General features: G+C 42.4%; 2 protein-coding genes across 9 annotated transcripts in view; one reads left to right on the top strand and one right to left on the bottom strand.

The window, feature by feature from the left end:
• The window catches only part of TSPAN7 (tetraspanin 7), a 76,155-nt gene extending 75,144 nt beyond the window's left edge, over positions 1-1,011 (bottom strand). Inside the window, exon 1 of the mRNA XM_083734640.1 lies at positions 730-1,011. Within this exon, the coding sequence (XP_083590766.1) occupies positions 730-810 (81 nt within the window). The 5' untranslated portion in view covers positions 811-1,011. The remainder of the gene's footprint in view (positions 1-729) is intronic.
• Positions 1-16,833, top strand: part of LOC310842510 (uncharacterized protein) — a 148,205-nt gene that overhangs the window by 109,786 nt on the left and 21,586 nt on the right. For 3 of the 8 annotated variants that reach the window (XR_014563117.1, XR_014563118.1, XR_014563119.1), the window contains 3 exons: positions 8,248-8,419; positions 9,896-10,068; positions 14,211-14,274. Coding sequence is in view for 1 of the 8 variants with exons in the window: in XM_083734635.1 (XP_083590761.1) it covers positions 9,896-10,068 (173 nt within the window). In the remaining 7 variants the exon portion in view is untranslated. The other 5 variants (XR_014563122.1, XR_014563123.1, XR_014563121.1 and 2 more) reach the window with 4 other exon arrangements.

Genomic DNA, 16,833 nt, shown 5'->3' with positions numbered 1-16,833 from the left:
AATGTATCTACCTTACTGCAATAAATGCCGTTCTGACCTGCGCATATGCATGTGCATATAGATATATATATATATATGAGATAATGAGAGAAATATCACCGTGAGGTGGTTAAGACGCAAAACGCTCCCAAAAAATCCAGGCAGAGATACATTCATATAACGCAACGACATGACCGTGTCGGCCAGCCCTCTGTCAGGACAGCAGATTGATTACGAATGGCTATATTACAACCTTTCAAGGCGGAGGTGCTATTGCGAGACCATCGGGAAAAAGCGGGGGGGGATATCGTATCACAGAAAGAGAAATAAAATGCATTGCGTGAAGCTCTCCGAGGCCGGCAACTTTCTTCCTGAACCTGCTTCCGAAGGAGCTCTTTTATGTTTGAAAGGGGTGCTGGTGGTGCAAATCAGGCACAATCCTCAAATCCCTTCCTCCATTAGAAAGCCAGTCAATGATAAACCAGGAGCCGAGCACGGAGGGCAGCGCGACTCGCGCTGCAAAATCTCCCCAGGCAAGGCGCCGTTTGCGCAGCAACATGAGTCGCTGCAGCTCCCCTTGCAACGCACCGTTATCTTCCCCGTTCACACACACACACACAAACACACACAGCCTCCCGGGGCGCAAGGCGAGGGGATTTCTTGCCGCCCCCGGCGCCCTCCAACACCTCGCCCAGCCTCCCGGGGCTGCTTCCAGTGTGGGGCTTTGTTTCCATGGCGGGGGACACTCACCCAGAAAACGAAGGAGTAGATGATGAGGAGGGTTTTCAGACACGTTATGACGGGTTTGGTCTCCATTCTCCTCGATGCCATAATACTGAGATCCCGGCTGCTGGCTCTGGGCAGGGGAGGGAGGAGGAGGAGGAGGAGGAGGAGCCGCGGCGGCGGCGGCGGAGGGAGGAGGGGCTCCGGGCTGGCTTCGCGCCTCCACCGAGCGGCGCTGCTTCCCGCCGCCTGCCTCTGCTCTGCTCCCGATACGGCTTGCTGCGACGAGGGCTGACAGGCCGAGCTGCTCGCGCGCGCTTCTGGACCGCTGCCGCCCTGCGCCCCGCCGCTTCCCGCAGCCACCCCGAAACGCCACAGCTTGGCATTGTGCGGTCACAGCGGCGGAGAAGGCGGCGGGGAAGGTTCGCACGACGCGCCTCGCCACCTGCCGCGCCGAGGAACGCAGCGGGCGGAGCGCGGAGAGGGCCCGCGTGTTCCCCTTCACCCCCCAGCCCCAGCCACCCTTTTCTTTTATCGACGTGTTGGGATTCGGGAAGGAAGGGTTCTGAGGGCCAAGAGCAAGGGGGACCCCGGGGTGGCGGTGGAGTCGTGCCTGTTTAAATGCAAAAGATACGCAAGCCGTGGCGCAGAAAGAAGAAATGCGTCTCTTACTGCGTCTCTTACATTAGAATGAAGGCGAATGTAGGACGCGCCTGCGAGGGAGAGAGAGGCGGGGGGGGGGGAATGTGCCGGTGACAATATGGAACAGGGGGCTGGTCTTTTCCGTTTCATTAACTGAAAAAGAAGAAGAAGAAAGAGATTTGTTCATTTGTATTTTAATCCAGACCACACACACAAAGTGATCAATAATAGCAGGGACTTTGCTCCCAGGCTTACAAAACATGGGGTACAAAAGGGGGAAAGAGGGGCTGGGAAGGTGAAGGAGGAAATAAACTGAGGCACAAGCTGTAATTGTGGCACCTTACACAATGTGGTGTGAGCATTCGATGGATGGTGCATGATGATTTGCAGGTACATAAATACTTGACGAGGAGGGGGTGGAGATTGTAGACAGGCAGAGACGAATTCCCATGATCTCTAGCCTTTTCCGTGCTGGTTGGAGCTGATGGGAGCTGTAATCCTTTTCTGTTGATCACCACCTTTAGGATCCTCGGAAGCTGAAATGTCTTTTTCTGATGTCAGTTTTGTATCCATTCATACTTTTGCATAGATATTGGCCATAAATAGAACGACGTTGCTGGCAGATGCAGACATATATCATATTGGAAGATGAGCAGGTGAATAAGCTCTTGATGTTGTGGAAAGCATTTTTAGGTCCTGTAATAGGGCTTCCAGAGTAGATGTGGGGCACAGAGTTGGCATCTGAGTCTACAAAAGTTCTAGTAATTGCTCATTCTGGCAGGGAGGGGGGAAATAAGAGCCCTGCCTCAGGTTGGTCCCCTTTGCAATGAGGGAGGCTCTCCCAGTGATTTTGGATCATAGCAGAGGCCAGTGTGTGCTGCCCTTCAGCTCTGCAGCCTTGGTTGGAGCTAAGTGGTTTTTTCTGGAGTTGTTGTTATTGTTTAGTCGTGTCCGACTCTTCTTGACCCTATGGACCAGAGCACGCCAGGCACTCCTGTCTTCCACTGCCTCCCGCAGTTTGGTCAGACTCATGTTTGTAGCTTCAAGAACACTGTCCAACCATCTCGACCTCTGTCGTCCCCTTCTCCTTGTGCCCTCCATCTTTCGCAACATCAGGGTCTTTTCCAGGGAGTCTTCTCTTCTCATGAGGTGGCCAAAATATTGGAGCCTCAGCTTCAGGATCTGTCCTTCCAGTGAGCACTCAGGGCTGATTTCCTTAAGAATGGATAGGTTTGATCTTCTTGCAGTCCATGGGACTCTCAAGAGTCTCCTCCAGCACCATAATTCAAAAGCATCAATTCTTCGGCGATCAGCCTTCTTTATGGTCCAGCTCTCACTTCCATACATCACTACTGGGAAAACCATGGCTTTAACTATACGGACCTTTGTTGGCAAGGTGATGTCTCTGCTTTTTTTCTGGAGTGGGGAAGGAAATTCCCTGCAGATGCTTCTTCTGTGGTCAGTGAATGAGGCCAGACTGGTTTTCCCCATGCTATTATATATTTCCTGGGAAGGAAGGGAGACAGTCTCCCAATGACCCCTGGTCCCCTGGCTGAGGACAGAGACCAAAATGTGCTGCCCTTCACCTCTGCAGTCCCAGCACAACAGCTAGTTAGACCAGGCTGTCCCTTCTCACAGGGAGGGTGGAAGAAAACTTCCTGCAGTGACTTTGGTCACACCCACACTATACATTTAAAGCACATTTAGCACACAGCTAAAGCACATGGCTTCCCCCAAAGAAAACTGTTAACTAATTTGTTAAGGGTGCTGTAGCCCTCTCAGAAGTATGTAAGGTATGGATGTGACCTACTCTGGTCAGTGGATGAGGCCAGGTTGGTCTCCCTCTGTACAGAAAAGTTGGACATGCCACTTTCATCTACATCTGCCACACACAGGCTTCCACTTCAGCAAATGTCCCTGAGAACATTTGAACCCTACATGCACATATAGACAGCATGCCCAGTTGGCTTCAGGCTGGGCACTTAGCACATCCTTTTCCCCAAATGCCATAACCTGAAGTGGCTACATGAAAGGTCCCTTGCAAGGCAAGGTAAAACCATACCTTCTAAACTGTGCCCCTCCCACCAAATGGAGAATGATGTGTTTATTTAGAGATGAGGGGAAAATGGCATTCTTCATACAGAATAAAGTCACATTTGCCATTGGTAGTAAGAAAAGCTGGATTGTGTGACACAGGGAAAGAATGCATGTGATCTAGTGATCAGGTGGGGGTATAAGTACAGTGGTACTTTCGGTTACAGACACTTCAGGTTACAGACGCTTCAGGTTACAGACTCCGCTAACCCAGAAATAGTATCTCGGGTTAAGAACTTTGCTTCAGGATGGGAACAGAAATCGTGCTTTGGCGGCACGGCGGCAGCGGGAGGCCCCATTAGCTAAAGTGGTGCTTCAGGTTAAGAAGAATTTCAGGTTAAGAACAGATCTCCGGAACGAATTAAGTGCTTAACCCGAGATACCACTGTACTTGCTTTCACCAAATATGTTTCACAGAAACTCATGTGTTTAACTAAACTAGCACATGTCAAACAGTTGTAATGCGCTGTTAACATATTACAACTTTTGAGCCACAATCCTGAAGCTACTTACTGTACTTCATACAAGTTAACTTTACTTCAGTAGTAATACTCCAGAATAAGGAGACTGAGAATTACTACAAATTGTTCAGGGTCAGTTGAAACCAAGTTAAAACCAACATTATTGAGCTGCAGTTAATGAACTAGTTGATCTCCACACAGATCAAGTAATTATTTCAGTCATTGCTGTCATTACGGTACAACACAAATGTCAATCAAAACTAGAGCTGGAGTCCAAGTCATTTCACTTTAACTCATAGTAAATGAGAATCAGACATTATTCAAAGTAGGACTTTGAGTTGGCATTTATTATCAATGTGTTTGGTAACAGCCAACCCAATTCTTGGAGTGCTAGTTCTTATTTATTAATTTATATAACACTTAATGTTAAGACTTTGAAGTGATTTACAAAATATAAAAAATTCTTTTACAACATACACAGTAATTGAACTGCACAATAATAACAACACACAACAAACAGTCCCATTAAAACATTAACATAAACATTCATATTTAAAATGTACAATAAACTATGGTTAACACAACAGGAAATAGAAATACAACAGGAAATGGAATTTGATTATACTGATATGGGTGTGAAGTAAAAGATATATAACAATAAAAGAATGATGGAATATAATTTCAATATGTGATCACAGTGGAGAGACTTTTAACATGGATACGGATGGATGAATTTACTATTACTCAATATGAAGACATGTTTGTTGGAATTACTAGAGGCAAAGTTGATATAAAAGAAAAAAACAGTTGACATTTATTACTAATAATAACTATTTGGGATCTCCTCTTGGAATTTTTGTGGGAAAAGTAAATGAATGATTTTGAGATACTTGGATTTAAAAGAAATATTGTTTAACAGAAAGTGGAGAAGATGAATGTTATGGAGTGAATGTCTTAACTAATATTTTTTAATTATGTAACTGGCAGATAGAAATTCATAAGTCTTTTTTATTTTTGATTGTTTCTTTTTTATTTTCTTTCTTTTCCTTTTCCTGTCTTCTTCTTGCTTCTTTCTTTTTCTCTCCCCATCGCCCACCCCATTTCTGTTTATTTTCTGTCTTCTTTTGTGTTCTATGCTCCGGGCCTTTATTAGGGTCCAAGGATTGTGCACTCATGGGGGTAGTAGATGGTTGATGGAGGGACCTTGGGTGGGAGGCAGGGAAATGTTGGTCTCTGAAGATGAGAGGCTGGGAGGCGAAGGAAAAGATCCCAGGTGATAGCTTTTTTTAAAAAAGTAGCTTGAAAGTAGAACTATCCCAGTGAAATTAAGATTACACTGTTTTGTTTCTTTCCTGCACTTAAAGCTGTCACTATTCCCCCACTCCCGGAAACATTTTACTTAATCTAAAAAATATAGATGCATAAAACATTATTTATTGGAGCTGCAGTAAAGTTTAGCTGCTCTCAGGCTATTAAGCTATCCTTTTTCACTCATTAAACCACAACACATTTCCTCATGCATTATTTAGCATAAAAGCGTGTAACCTCTATTGTTCTTATCTAGGTAAATCATGTTTGTATTCCAATCACTTTTCCTTGAGCTTAGAATTTTCTTCATCTCCATTTTACCCAAGGACAGCAGGATTGCACCACTTTCCCATTTGCTCAAGAAAGCTACCTTGTTCTGATAACAATAAGTTAGTGTTTTTGCTTACTGTTCCAACTCCATGTTTTCTTTGCAACCAGCTCTCTATTAACTCCCTTTTTTTCTCACCTTGTGTTCCATAGTGTGCTCTCTTCCTTCTGCACCGCCACAAGCTTCTCTGAATACCCACTCTGCTTTTCTCTATCCACTTCACAGCAAAGCTCTATGCTTGCTTGTGTTACATGGCTAGTTCAAGTAAACACCGGGGGGAGGGGAGACGGGACACATTGAGGATGAACATACCAGCTCTTCCTGCTGGTCCCCCAATTGCCAATTCAGTGGTCTTCTACAAGCTGGAAAGCAACAGTTTCAGGCAGTAAGCCTTTTGTATCTATGGAGGTCCTCCGTGCATTTAAGAACCCCGAAATATCAGGATTACGGTATATGATGCTGGCATTCTTGCATCCTTATTCCCTTTGATAGGAAGAGGCGATCCTTAGACCGCCCACCCAACCCTCTCCTTACATTATGCTGGTAGTGTGGTATCTGCTGCAGTGCAGAATATCATTTGAGAAGTCTAGGAATGTCCTGCTGCTGCTAACGTCTTCAGCATTGCCTTTCCTGGAAACTGGGCCACACATTTTCAATGAATTCCAACTTCACATATGAAATCTTTTTTTTTTTAATAATATTTTTTATTGAGTTTGTAAAATACAGAAAAAAGAATAAAGAGCATGTTATAAAAGTAAAATAAGAAGATTACAAATTTTCTTGTTCTTTTTTCCAAATCTATTGGACTTCCCCGCATCCTTCCAACCCTGCATTCTCTGTGAACATAACATCAGCAATTTGTTAACTTATTTCATTACTTATTGTATCCTTCGTTTTATCATGTTACCCAATTTCAAATGTATTATAACCCGAATCATGTACATTTTCATTTAAACACAATAAAGTTATTTCCTTATTCTTATCTCAGCCTTCCTGTACCTTAATTTCCATTTCTTTAGTTTAACATTACTGAAGCTAGAGTTTCCTAAAAGGTGCATTTTTTTTAACATTCATACAACTTATAGTGTTTTTCCAGATAGTCCTTAAATTTTTTCCACTCCTCCTCGATTGTTTCTTCTCCCAAGTCTCGGATTCTGCCAGTCATTTCGGCCAGTTCCATGTAGTCCATCAACTGCGTTTGCCATTCCTCCAGTGTGGGTAAATCTTGTGTCTTCCAATGTTTTGCAATCAGAATCCTTGCTGCTGTAGTGGCGTACATAAAAAAAATTCTGTCCTTCTTAAGCACTCTCTGGTCCACCATGCCCAGGAGGAAGGCCTCTGGTTTCTTAGGTAAGGTAAATCTAAGTACCTTTTTTAGTTCATTATGAATCATTTCCCAAAAGGCCTTCACTTTCGGGCAGGTCCACCAGAGGTGAAAGAATGTCCCTTCCGCCTCTTTACATTTCCAACATTTATTATCAGACAGGTGATATATCTTAGCAAGCTTGACTGGGGTCATGTACCACCGGTATATCATTTTCATAATGTTTTCCTTCAAGGCACTACATGCCGTAAATTTCATTCCGGTGTTCCATAACCTTTCCCAGTCTTCAAACATAATGTTATGCCCCAAGTCCTGCGCCCACTTTATCATAGCGGATTTGACTGTCTCATCCTGAGTATTCCATTTAAGCAGCAGGTTATACATTCTCGAAAGTAGTTTACTTTTTGGTTCTAACAGTTCTGTCTCTAGTTTCGATTTTTCCACCTGGAATCCAACCTTCTTATCTACTTTAAAGACCTCTTGAATTTGTGCATAATGCAACCAATCTCACACCTCCAACTTCACATATGAAATCTATGTAGAACCTGTTGACACATGGTAGCAAATGTAACAATAATGTAGTGCCCCCCAGTAGTAACTCTGCTACCATCTTTTGCAGCAGAAGCAACAAAAAGAGTCTTGTGGCATCTTAAAGACTAGCAGATGTATTATGGAACAAGCTTGGGGGAGTATAGTCTACCTCAGACACATGACATATTATCCTGAGTTACAGGTGTATATGTACAGTATGTGGGATCCAACAATGTGGTTCCTCTAGGGCAAAAGCTGTGCAACAGAACTTTCCCTCTACGAACAAATTTCTGTACATCAGGCAATTGTTAAAAGCCTAGGAAGCATGCCAGAAAACATAGCTCAGAAATCAAAGTGCATAGCTCAGAAATCAAAGTGTTTGAAAGGTAAGGAATTCAAAGCCTCAGACGGCTGTGTACAATTGCTCAAGATTGCTGTTATAAGTGAAATTATCTAAGGTGGCTAGGAATGATGACAGTGCCCCATCAGCTTCTGAGAAATTCATGATTCAGGTTACCAAAATGTACAAAGCTGGAACAAAAGGTGGAACAACCTTCGGAACATCTTCAGACATATTCAGACAAGACAGAGAAGTTACAGTACAAAAACACAAATCATAAAGATCAGGTGCTACAAACATCTGAGGTTCTGCTGCTGTAGAAAAGTAACTGTATCCCATCACTTCTGTCCTAAAAACACCAATGTTACATTGTTCTGTTCCTTTTCATGGAATGTACACAATTTATTGGTGTGAGCAAAGTGTCTCTTTGTTCAGTCGACTTTCAACATAATCCATTTGCTCTGGGGGATAGCAGAAGAAGCAAGAAACTGAAAATACGACGTTTTTCCTTCCATAGGGATGGATCAAAAGGCAAAGTTAGATTTCAGGATGTGGCAATGTATCCATTTGGTCCTTACTGCAAGATATGGCACCCACCTAATAGCCACAATCCCCAGCAGAATCCTCTGCACACAATATGGCGTGTGTTTTTTTACTGTCAGGACTTAGAATGGAAGAAATAGCCAGAGGTAAGAAGATGACAAGGAATGTGTTGATGTTGCAACAAAATGCATTCCACACCTGGTGCTCGTGCTATTGCTTTTTAGGCGGATGTAGTGAAGACCTTTTTGTTCTCCAGAGCCTCATAATTTTAATATAGTTGTAGATCACTTTTAGTGTTTTTAGAACTTTGCACTAAGTTATTCCCCTTCCTGGGTTTATGTTGGTTTTAAATTGTTTTTAGCTGTTGTGCTTGCATTGGTTTTAGCTGATTTGATTTATTCGTAATCTGTTTCATTTGATTTTATCATTTAAATTCTGCATTGTATTTTGCATTTTTAATGGTCTGCAAACTTCCCAGAGAACTCAGTTATAGGGATGGTATCTTACTGTAACAAATAAATAAATCCTAAATGGCTTCAGTCCTGTATACCTGAAGGAGCATCTCCATCCCCAGACACTGAGATCCAGGTGCTGAGGGCCTTTTGTTGGTTCCCTCATTGCGAGGTTACAGGGAACCAGGCAGAGGGGCTTCTCAGTAGTGGTGCCCACCCTCCCGTCAGATGTCAAGGAAATTAACAACAATGTTTAGAAGACATCTGAAGGCAGCCCTGTCTAGAGAAGTTTTTAATGTTTGATGCTTTACTGTGCTTGATGTTTTAATTTATTGGAAGCCGCCCAGAATGGCTGGCACAACTCATTCAAGTGGGCAGCTTATAAATAATATATCATTTTTGTTATATTACTGAGAGTCATAGTTAAGAACAGTTGTGAAATAAAACGCAATATTCAAAATAAATTGAATTTTATTCTCTGAGCGTCTGGGATGGTCTAGATCAGGGGTCTGCAACCCGCGGCTCCGGAGCCGCATGTGGCTCTTTTACACCTTTGCCGCAGCTCCGTGGCGGATACTAGTGAGGGGAGGAGGCGCATTGTGTGCCCCGACACTCCCCACTGTGGCGGGCGCTGTACTGGCTGTGACTTTGCATGGGGACGGTGTGTGCGTTAGTCACGCACTGTCCCGTCACCTTCCCGCCCGCCCGCTACATTGTAAGGGGCATGTACGCTGGTCACTGCATTGAAAGGGGGCATGTACGCTGGTCACTCTTTTGAAGGGGAGTGAAGAACACACACACACAAAAAGGTAACTTGTTAATTTAACGTTTATTTCTATGAGGAGGAGTAATTCTGAGGAGTCAAACAAAGAAATAATTAAAAAAGTGACAAAAAAGTTATTTTTATAATGATGAGTTTTGTGGCTCCCAGTTTTTTTTTCTTCGGAAACGGGTCCAAGTGGCTCTTTTTGTCTTAAAGGTTGCAGACCCCTGGTCTAGATAAAGAGCACTAGCAAGCATGGCCAATAGCCAGGGATGATGGGAGCTATAGTTCTGGAGGGCCAAAGGTTCCCCACATTTGGCCTAGATCTAGAAAACGTCTCAACTCTCACGCCTTTCTACATAATTCTTCTGATTATTTTCTTTCCCTTTCTCTCTCTCTCTGGTTAGACAGTCACCAGAGGAATTCTCATGATTAGGCCTTGCAGAACCACTTGGAAACGACAGCACAACGCTGTAGATCTGAATAATTTCATTCACAGCCATAAGGAGTCACAAGAAGTGTATCCCATTCACGTTTGGCCAGTTTATCACCCCCTCAGTCAAATGGTTCAATTCCTAAAGTAAGTCCTTTCACTTGTGAGATACTTACAAATAGCATTTTGGTGGGGCTGTCAGATGATACTTATTATGCCATTCATGAGGCATGCTAGCTCAGCGGGGAGCAGCCACCAGTTAACTGGTATCTTTACAAAATAAGGAAGCGACTCTCCCTCTATTGCAGAGCTTTCCACTATAAATTCACCAGCATTTTAATGTGCATGTCTCCTACTGTACAATTCTGTGTGCAATCTTGCCTAACATGCCTATTTCATAAGCTACTTCCTTTAATATAATGCATTGCTGTATTTTCATTTCAGTAACATATGCATTAGTATTAATATTCCCCTTTGTATATGCATTTTGTACACTTATTTTTGGTTGGAAAACTGCATTACAAAGTTCAGAGGAATGTGAATTTTTAAGATAGCTGCATTTCAGTTCATATATTGTTTCATTACTTGGGTTCATATTATGTAGACTGACTAAATTTCTCCCCCGGCCACCACCACCACTTACAACTTGCAAGTATTGAATGCCCTAGCAGTGTCCTTCCAGTCCCTATAAGGGAAGTTTTTTATTTGTAATTTAGATCACTGCATAAGTGCAATCACCTTCTACTTTCAGAACACTTCTAAGTGGCCCATGAAGAAACCTAAACCCTTACATAGACCCTATCCCAAGGGAAGATTTTACAGATAGATACTGTGACCAGTATCTTGCATCCTGGGCCCCAATTATTCCAGGAAGGGTCAAATATGTGCAGCATCCAGTGGTAGCATCAGAGTATGCAGATCTTCATGTTTGTTCTCACATCTATAGTTCTCTCATTCAAGACACATATGTGATTCTGGGGATTTACCAAAACAGGCACGACTATCTCTGAGATAAATACATCAGGTAAAAGAGACACATTAGCACATTTCAGTTAGTGCTGGGTTTTGACTAGGGCTTTTGTTTCTTGTGGAATGACTATTGATTCCAAAGGAAAATGCATGCTTATTGTTATAAGATGCAGATTCTGCTGAATGGAAATCACATCCACGTCTCATTGAAAAGAATGGCAGTTGCTAAGCCACAGTTTCTGGAGAACTGTATTGTACATGACTAGAATTAAAACTGTGTTTTGGAAGGAACACTTTTCTAAATAGTGATGGGGAACTATGATCAATGAGGTGTATGGACCCAGTTCTATCCGACTGAGACCAGAAGACTGAAATATCAAATTGCTAGAGCTCAGTGAGGAGGACTTTCCTTTTTATGCTGTCCTGTGTTCCATCATTAATCACAAAAGATTGGTGCTGCCAGTGCCACCAACAGAAGCAAAACAAATGAGGAATTTCCAGGCAATGAACAGAAGCATTTAAGCCTCCAACAGGGATGCTTTAATTGTTTGACTGTATATCACTGAGAGACTTCATGAGGCAACTTACAAATATGATTAAAAAAGCCCTTCTACCTGATTAAGAATTCTTTGAAACTTAAAACTTGGCCACTTTAGATTAACATAATATACAGTGGTACTTTGGGTTAAGTACTTAATTCATTCCGGAGGTCCGTACTTAACCTGAAACTGTTCTTAACCTGAAGCACCACTTTAGCTAATGGGGCCTCCCACTGCTGCCGCGCCGCCGGAGCACGATTTCTGTTCTCATCCTGAAGCAAAGTTCTTAACCTGAAGCACTATTTCTGGGTTAGCGGAGTCTGTAACCTGAAGCGTATGTAACCCAAGGTACCACTGTATTGTAATGACTCTGCCACTAGATTTCATTGAATGTTAGAACTGGACATCCACTCTCCCTTCCATTCTAAACAGAGGAGAGTTGCAAATGGTTTATTAGCATGTTGGTGATGGCTGATGTGCCTTCTTTGTTTTCATTGATGGGAGGCTGATTGGGAGGCAGCCTACACCATTTTATGATTTTGGCTATTTTTCTGCTCTTTTAGATGTGGTAGCTATTTTGTGTCATGCCATGCCTTCCCCACACAGCAGCCATTTTGTGTTTTGACACACCATTTTGTGATTGGAAGCCAAAGCACTTTCTCAAATTCCAAATGCGCCAACTGGATGAAACAGGTTGGCAACCCCAATTCTAACCACAGTTGCATAGAAGGGCCTCAAGAGCCAAACATATTTCCACAAGTGGCTCATCTAATAAACTTTCTGTCTTAATTTGCTCCTTTCATCAGAAGCAATTAATGTCTCGGGGACACAGAGCAGAATGGAAGAACAGCTTGGAAATATACCTTTTTTCATGGCAAGAAACATATATCCTAACTTCCAGAAGGATTTTTACTCCTAGCTCTTTGAGCTGCATCTTGTGATCTTAGGCAAAGGCATCTATTTTGCTTGTACTGTAGGCTATGCACATGAATCCCCCCCCAAAAGTGGACTGCATTACATGAGAACCCCCAGCATGTTTTCATAGAATCATAGAATCATAGAGTTGGAAGAGACCACAAGGGCCATCGAGTCCAACCCCCTGCCAAGCAGGAAACACCATCAGAGCACTCCTGACATATGGTTGTCAAGCCTCTGCTTAAAGACCTCCAAAGAAGGAGACTCCACCACACTCCTTGGCAGCAAATTCCACTGTCGAACAGCTCTTACTGTCAGGAAGTTCTTCCTAATGTTTAGGTGGAATCTTCTTTCTTGTAGTTTGGATCCATTGCTCCGTGTCCGCTTCTCTGGAGCAGCAGAAAACAACCTTTCTCCCTCCTCTATGTGACATCCTTTTATATATTTGAACATGGCTATCATATCACCCCTTAACTCCTCTTCTCCAGGCTAAACATGCCCAGCTCCCTTAGCCGTTCCTCATAAGGCATCGTTTCCAGGCCTTTGACCATTTTGGTTGCCCTCCTCTGGACACGTTCCAGTTTGTCATTGTCCTTCTTGAACTGTGGTGCCCAGAACTGGACACAGTACTCCAGGTGAGGTCTGACCAGAGCAGAATACAGTGGCACTATTACTTCCCTTGATCTAGATGCTATACTCCTATTGATGCAGCCCAGAATTGCATTGGCTTTTTTAGCTGCCGCGTCACACTGTTGGCTCATGTCAAGTTTGTGGTCAACCAAGACTCCTAGATCCTTTTCACATGTACTGCTCTCAAGCCAGGTGTCACACATCTTGTATTTGTGCCTCTCATTTTTTTTGCCCAAGTGCAATACTTTACATTTCTCCCTGTTAAAATTCATCTTGTTTGTTTTGGCCCAGTTCTCTAATCTGTCAAGGTCATTTTGAAGTGTGATCCTGAACTCTGGGGTGTTAGCCACCCCTCCCAGTTTGGTGTCATCTGCAAATTTGATCAGGATGCCCTTGAGTCCATCATCCAAGTCGTTGATAAAGATGTTGAATAAGACCGGGCCCAAGACAGAACCCTGTGGCACCCCACTAGTCACTCTTCTCCAGGATGAAGAGGAACCATTGATGAGCACCCTTTGGGTTCGGTCAGTCAGCCAGTTACAAATCCACTGTGTGGTAGGTTTTGATTCCTGTGCTGATCGTTCAAAGAACAGATATGTGATATTTAATAACTGCCAGTCCTACCTACACCTCCTGATGCATTATAAAAACTTCTGACTCTGTTCAATTGATAAATAATTGGTTTGACACAAGTTAAAACCAATTAAAACCAATTAAAAAAATTAAAATTGTGTGATCTGCGGAGATTTGGACCCAACTCTCTGACCTGACACCATCTTAACTAAAAGTCTTCGGCCCTGTTCAATTAAAAGCAGCATAAGCAAGAGCTCCTTGATAGTAAAACAAAAAACAAAAAACTTCAAGAGTGGGCTTCATTTGTTTAAAATATTTTCAACTGCTTGTCTCACAGACTCAAAGCAGGTAAAGTAACAATAATAAGCAATATTAAATCATATGACCTTTCAGATAGAAAACGGATGATTCAAGTACTTTCAGGTATCGCTTTTTATCAGTTTGTAGTATAACAGAGCTATTCCTCCTGCTTTCTGCTGGGAAGAGCCTATTAAGGGACAGACTGTCTGCTTAATTAGATTTTTTATGTGATCTAGGAAGAAGGTGCAGCTCTAGCACTGGTGACTAAACTCACCAAGGCCCACCCATACTCCACTTCATCTGCAGTTTGCTGCCTTTACACTTTGCTGAGCTCATCTCTTCACCCCTCTACCTCCCATTAAGAAACAGCAGCATGACAGAGCAGAGTTGAGATGAACATTGTCGCCGCACCATACCATCTGCTATTGTAAGTATCTAAACATCCTAACTTGTTATACAGACTGCTGTCCAATAACCCATTTAAGGAGACATGTCTGGAGAAAACTATGATCTTCGTTTTACTAGAGTTAAGAGTCAGCAAGTTATCTGTACAATAGGCCATAAAAGCACACAGTCATAATAGCAGAACTGCTTTAGTTAGAGACAGAAGACCTGTGTTGTCTGCACAATACATTGAAGGACTTCTAGACTTGGACAATTTGAGTGAGTAAAAACCAGGTGACAAGCAACCTACAATCAAATCATTTTGGTATAGATTAAATAATGTAGAAACAAGTATACAGCCCTGGTGAACACCCTAAATAGCAGGAATGGGTCTGGTTCAATTACTCTCCAACCCACATCTCACCAGGCTCATAGTCTTCTCATACAGGTATATAATAAGATAAAGCAACCTTTTATCAATAGAATAAATATATAATATAGCCTATAATCTATCCCTTGGGACTGAATCAAAGGCAGATCTCAAATCTATACTGGCAGCAGCATATAATCAATTACCAAAAAAGCACATTTATTTCTCAGCTATATTGATATAATTCTGTCACTGAGGAAGGAAAGCATAATAAAACTGACTGTTTGACTTTATAATTTCTGACTGATCTTGAGTCCCATGGAACTGCAGACTACCCACCACCATACAGTGAGGAGGGATAAAATAAACATCCCTTTTCCCTTCCCTGAAGTAAAATTCGGAGGGTTCAGAAGTCTACCACAGGGAATTCTATCAACTACTTTAGAGACAAAAATCAATATGCAAATTAAATTTATCCATCATAATCTTTATTATGTAACAACATTGCGTATCCTCAAGAAGATCTACAACCCCAAAATAGTGTGTGTCCCACATGTACCTCCCCAGTTTCTTTGCTTTTAGAACATTCCCAAAGGCCTCCTGCATCAGACTCCTTTTGACAGCGGCCAGCAAGGTGCTTCCAAGAAATCTACAAATCCCCCCTACCATTTTTGTTCTCTCGCCAACAGCATTTGAAGGCCACACTGCCTGTCAACACGGAGATTCTATTCAGCCACCATACTTAATAGCCATGATAGACCTGCTCCCCATGAACTTGTCTAAACAGCCTTAAATCTCCCTAAGCCATTGGCCAGCCCCACATCTTCTTGCAATGAATCTACTGTATTTGTGGATTATGTTACGTGGAATGTTTTTATCTCCTCTGAATCCACTGTCCATCAGTTTTGTTCTGTGTCTTCAAGTCCTAGTTGTTCGGTAAGTTTTGCAGTCTCTTTGCATAATCAGAGGCATCCGAGAGAGGAGTTTCTACATCATAATCTATAGTGGCTTTATGCGACATGTTCATTGTAGTGCAGAATAGTATAGTACATATCATTTGTTACAACACTTTTAGGGGAGGATCCTAAAGCAATTCCAAAAGGGGATGGGACTTCCAGTCAAAGTGGGTGGGGAACCTGAAATTTGGAATGTACTCTGGGTGAAATACCTTTAAAAACCAGTTTCTATGCAAGGCTGCAAAACTACAGAGAAAAGTCATATAACTCATCCTGAGAAGGTTAAGTACATGTTCACACAGCACCCATTGCACACTATATGACATGTCTATATGTACCCATCAAAACTCTCATTCTCCATATGAAGTTGTGGGTGCTTGTGATCAGAGGTGAGGTTGTTCATTATCAAGTTTCGTTTAGTAGTCTAGAGAGGTAATAAAGGAATTAGAATCCTGAGCCAAAACTGCTTCAGAAATTATTGATAGTCAGTTGCTCCTTTACTTTCAAAAGAGCAAATGAACTGTCTGCTATGCATTTTTCAGCATGTGGCAAAAAGCAAGTTAAACTTCACATACAGATTGCTGCAGGCTGTGAGAAAATTAAACCTGCCAAGGGAATCTGCCTCATAGGCCACATTTCAAAAGCAAAATACAATGCCACAATAAAGTCAGTGTTTCCACTGTAATGATATCTTTGCATCCTCCTGGAGTTTTTGTTACTGTGGTTTTGGCTGTAGGCATTTTGAGAATATGTGGGCTGTATGAAAATATAAGGAGACAGAGACTATCCCTGAGCTGTTCATACCAGATGAAGCATTTTATTTTTTATTTTTTAAAAAATCTGCCAAAACAGCCAATTCATATCCTTGTGACAGTGCAACAGTTTAAACTGCTTATAATTATAATACCAGTAGCAAGTTACACTTGGTGGACTTTAAAGCACCCAAAAGCCATTTATGTAGCACCTCTGTGGAAAGAGGAATGGAACTGCTGCAGTGATCAATTTAGGCTTTACTTCTTGTCACTTCCATTGCTGAAATCCTCTAATTGGCCAGATGTACCATACACATGCAGCAGCATTGGACTTTGTGGAGATCTGTCCCATGCACCTTCAACAGCAAGTTGCTTCTATCCTCATGAGCCTTTAGTGATGAATTTACTTCAGCCTCCCTGCCTTAGAAGCTTGATGGCTGAGTCGCATTCAGAATGCTGTCAACAGGATGCAGAGGAAAAACAAGGAGCAACGAAAAACACTCTTTAGTGCACAAACATTTGTT

The sequence above is a fragment of the Podarcis gaigeae genome (genome assembly GCF_964106915.1).
Source record: "Podarcis gaigeae genome assembly, chromosome: 4".
NCBI classification, from domain to species: domain Eukaryota; kingdom Metazoa; phylum Chordata; class Lepidosauria; order Squamata; family Lacertidae; genus Podarcis; species Podarcis gaigeae.
This window is presented reverse-complemented; position numbering and strand designations above follow the sequence as displayed.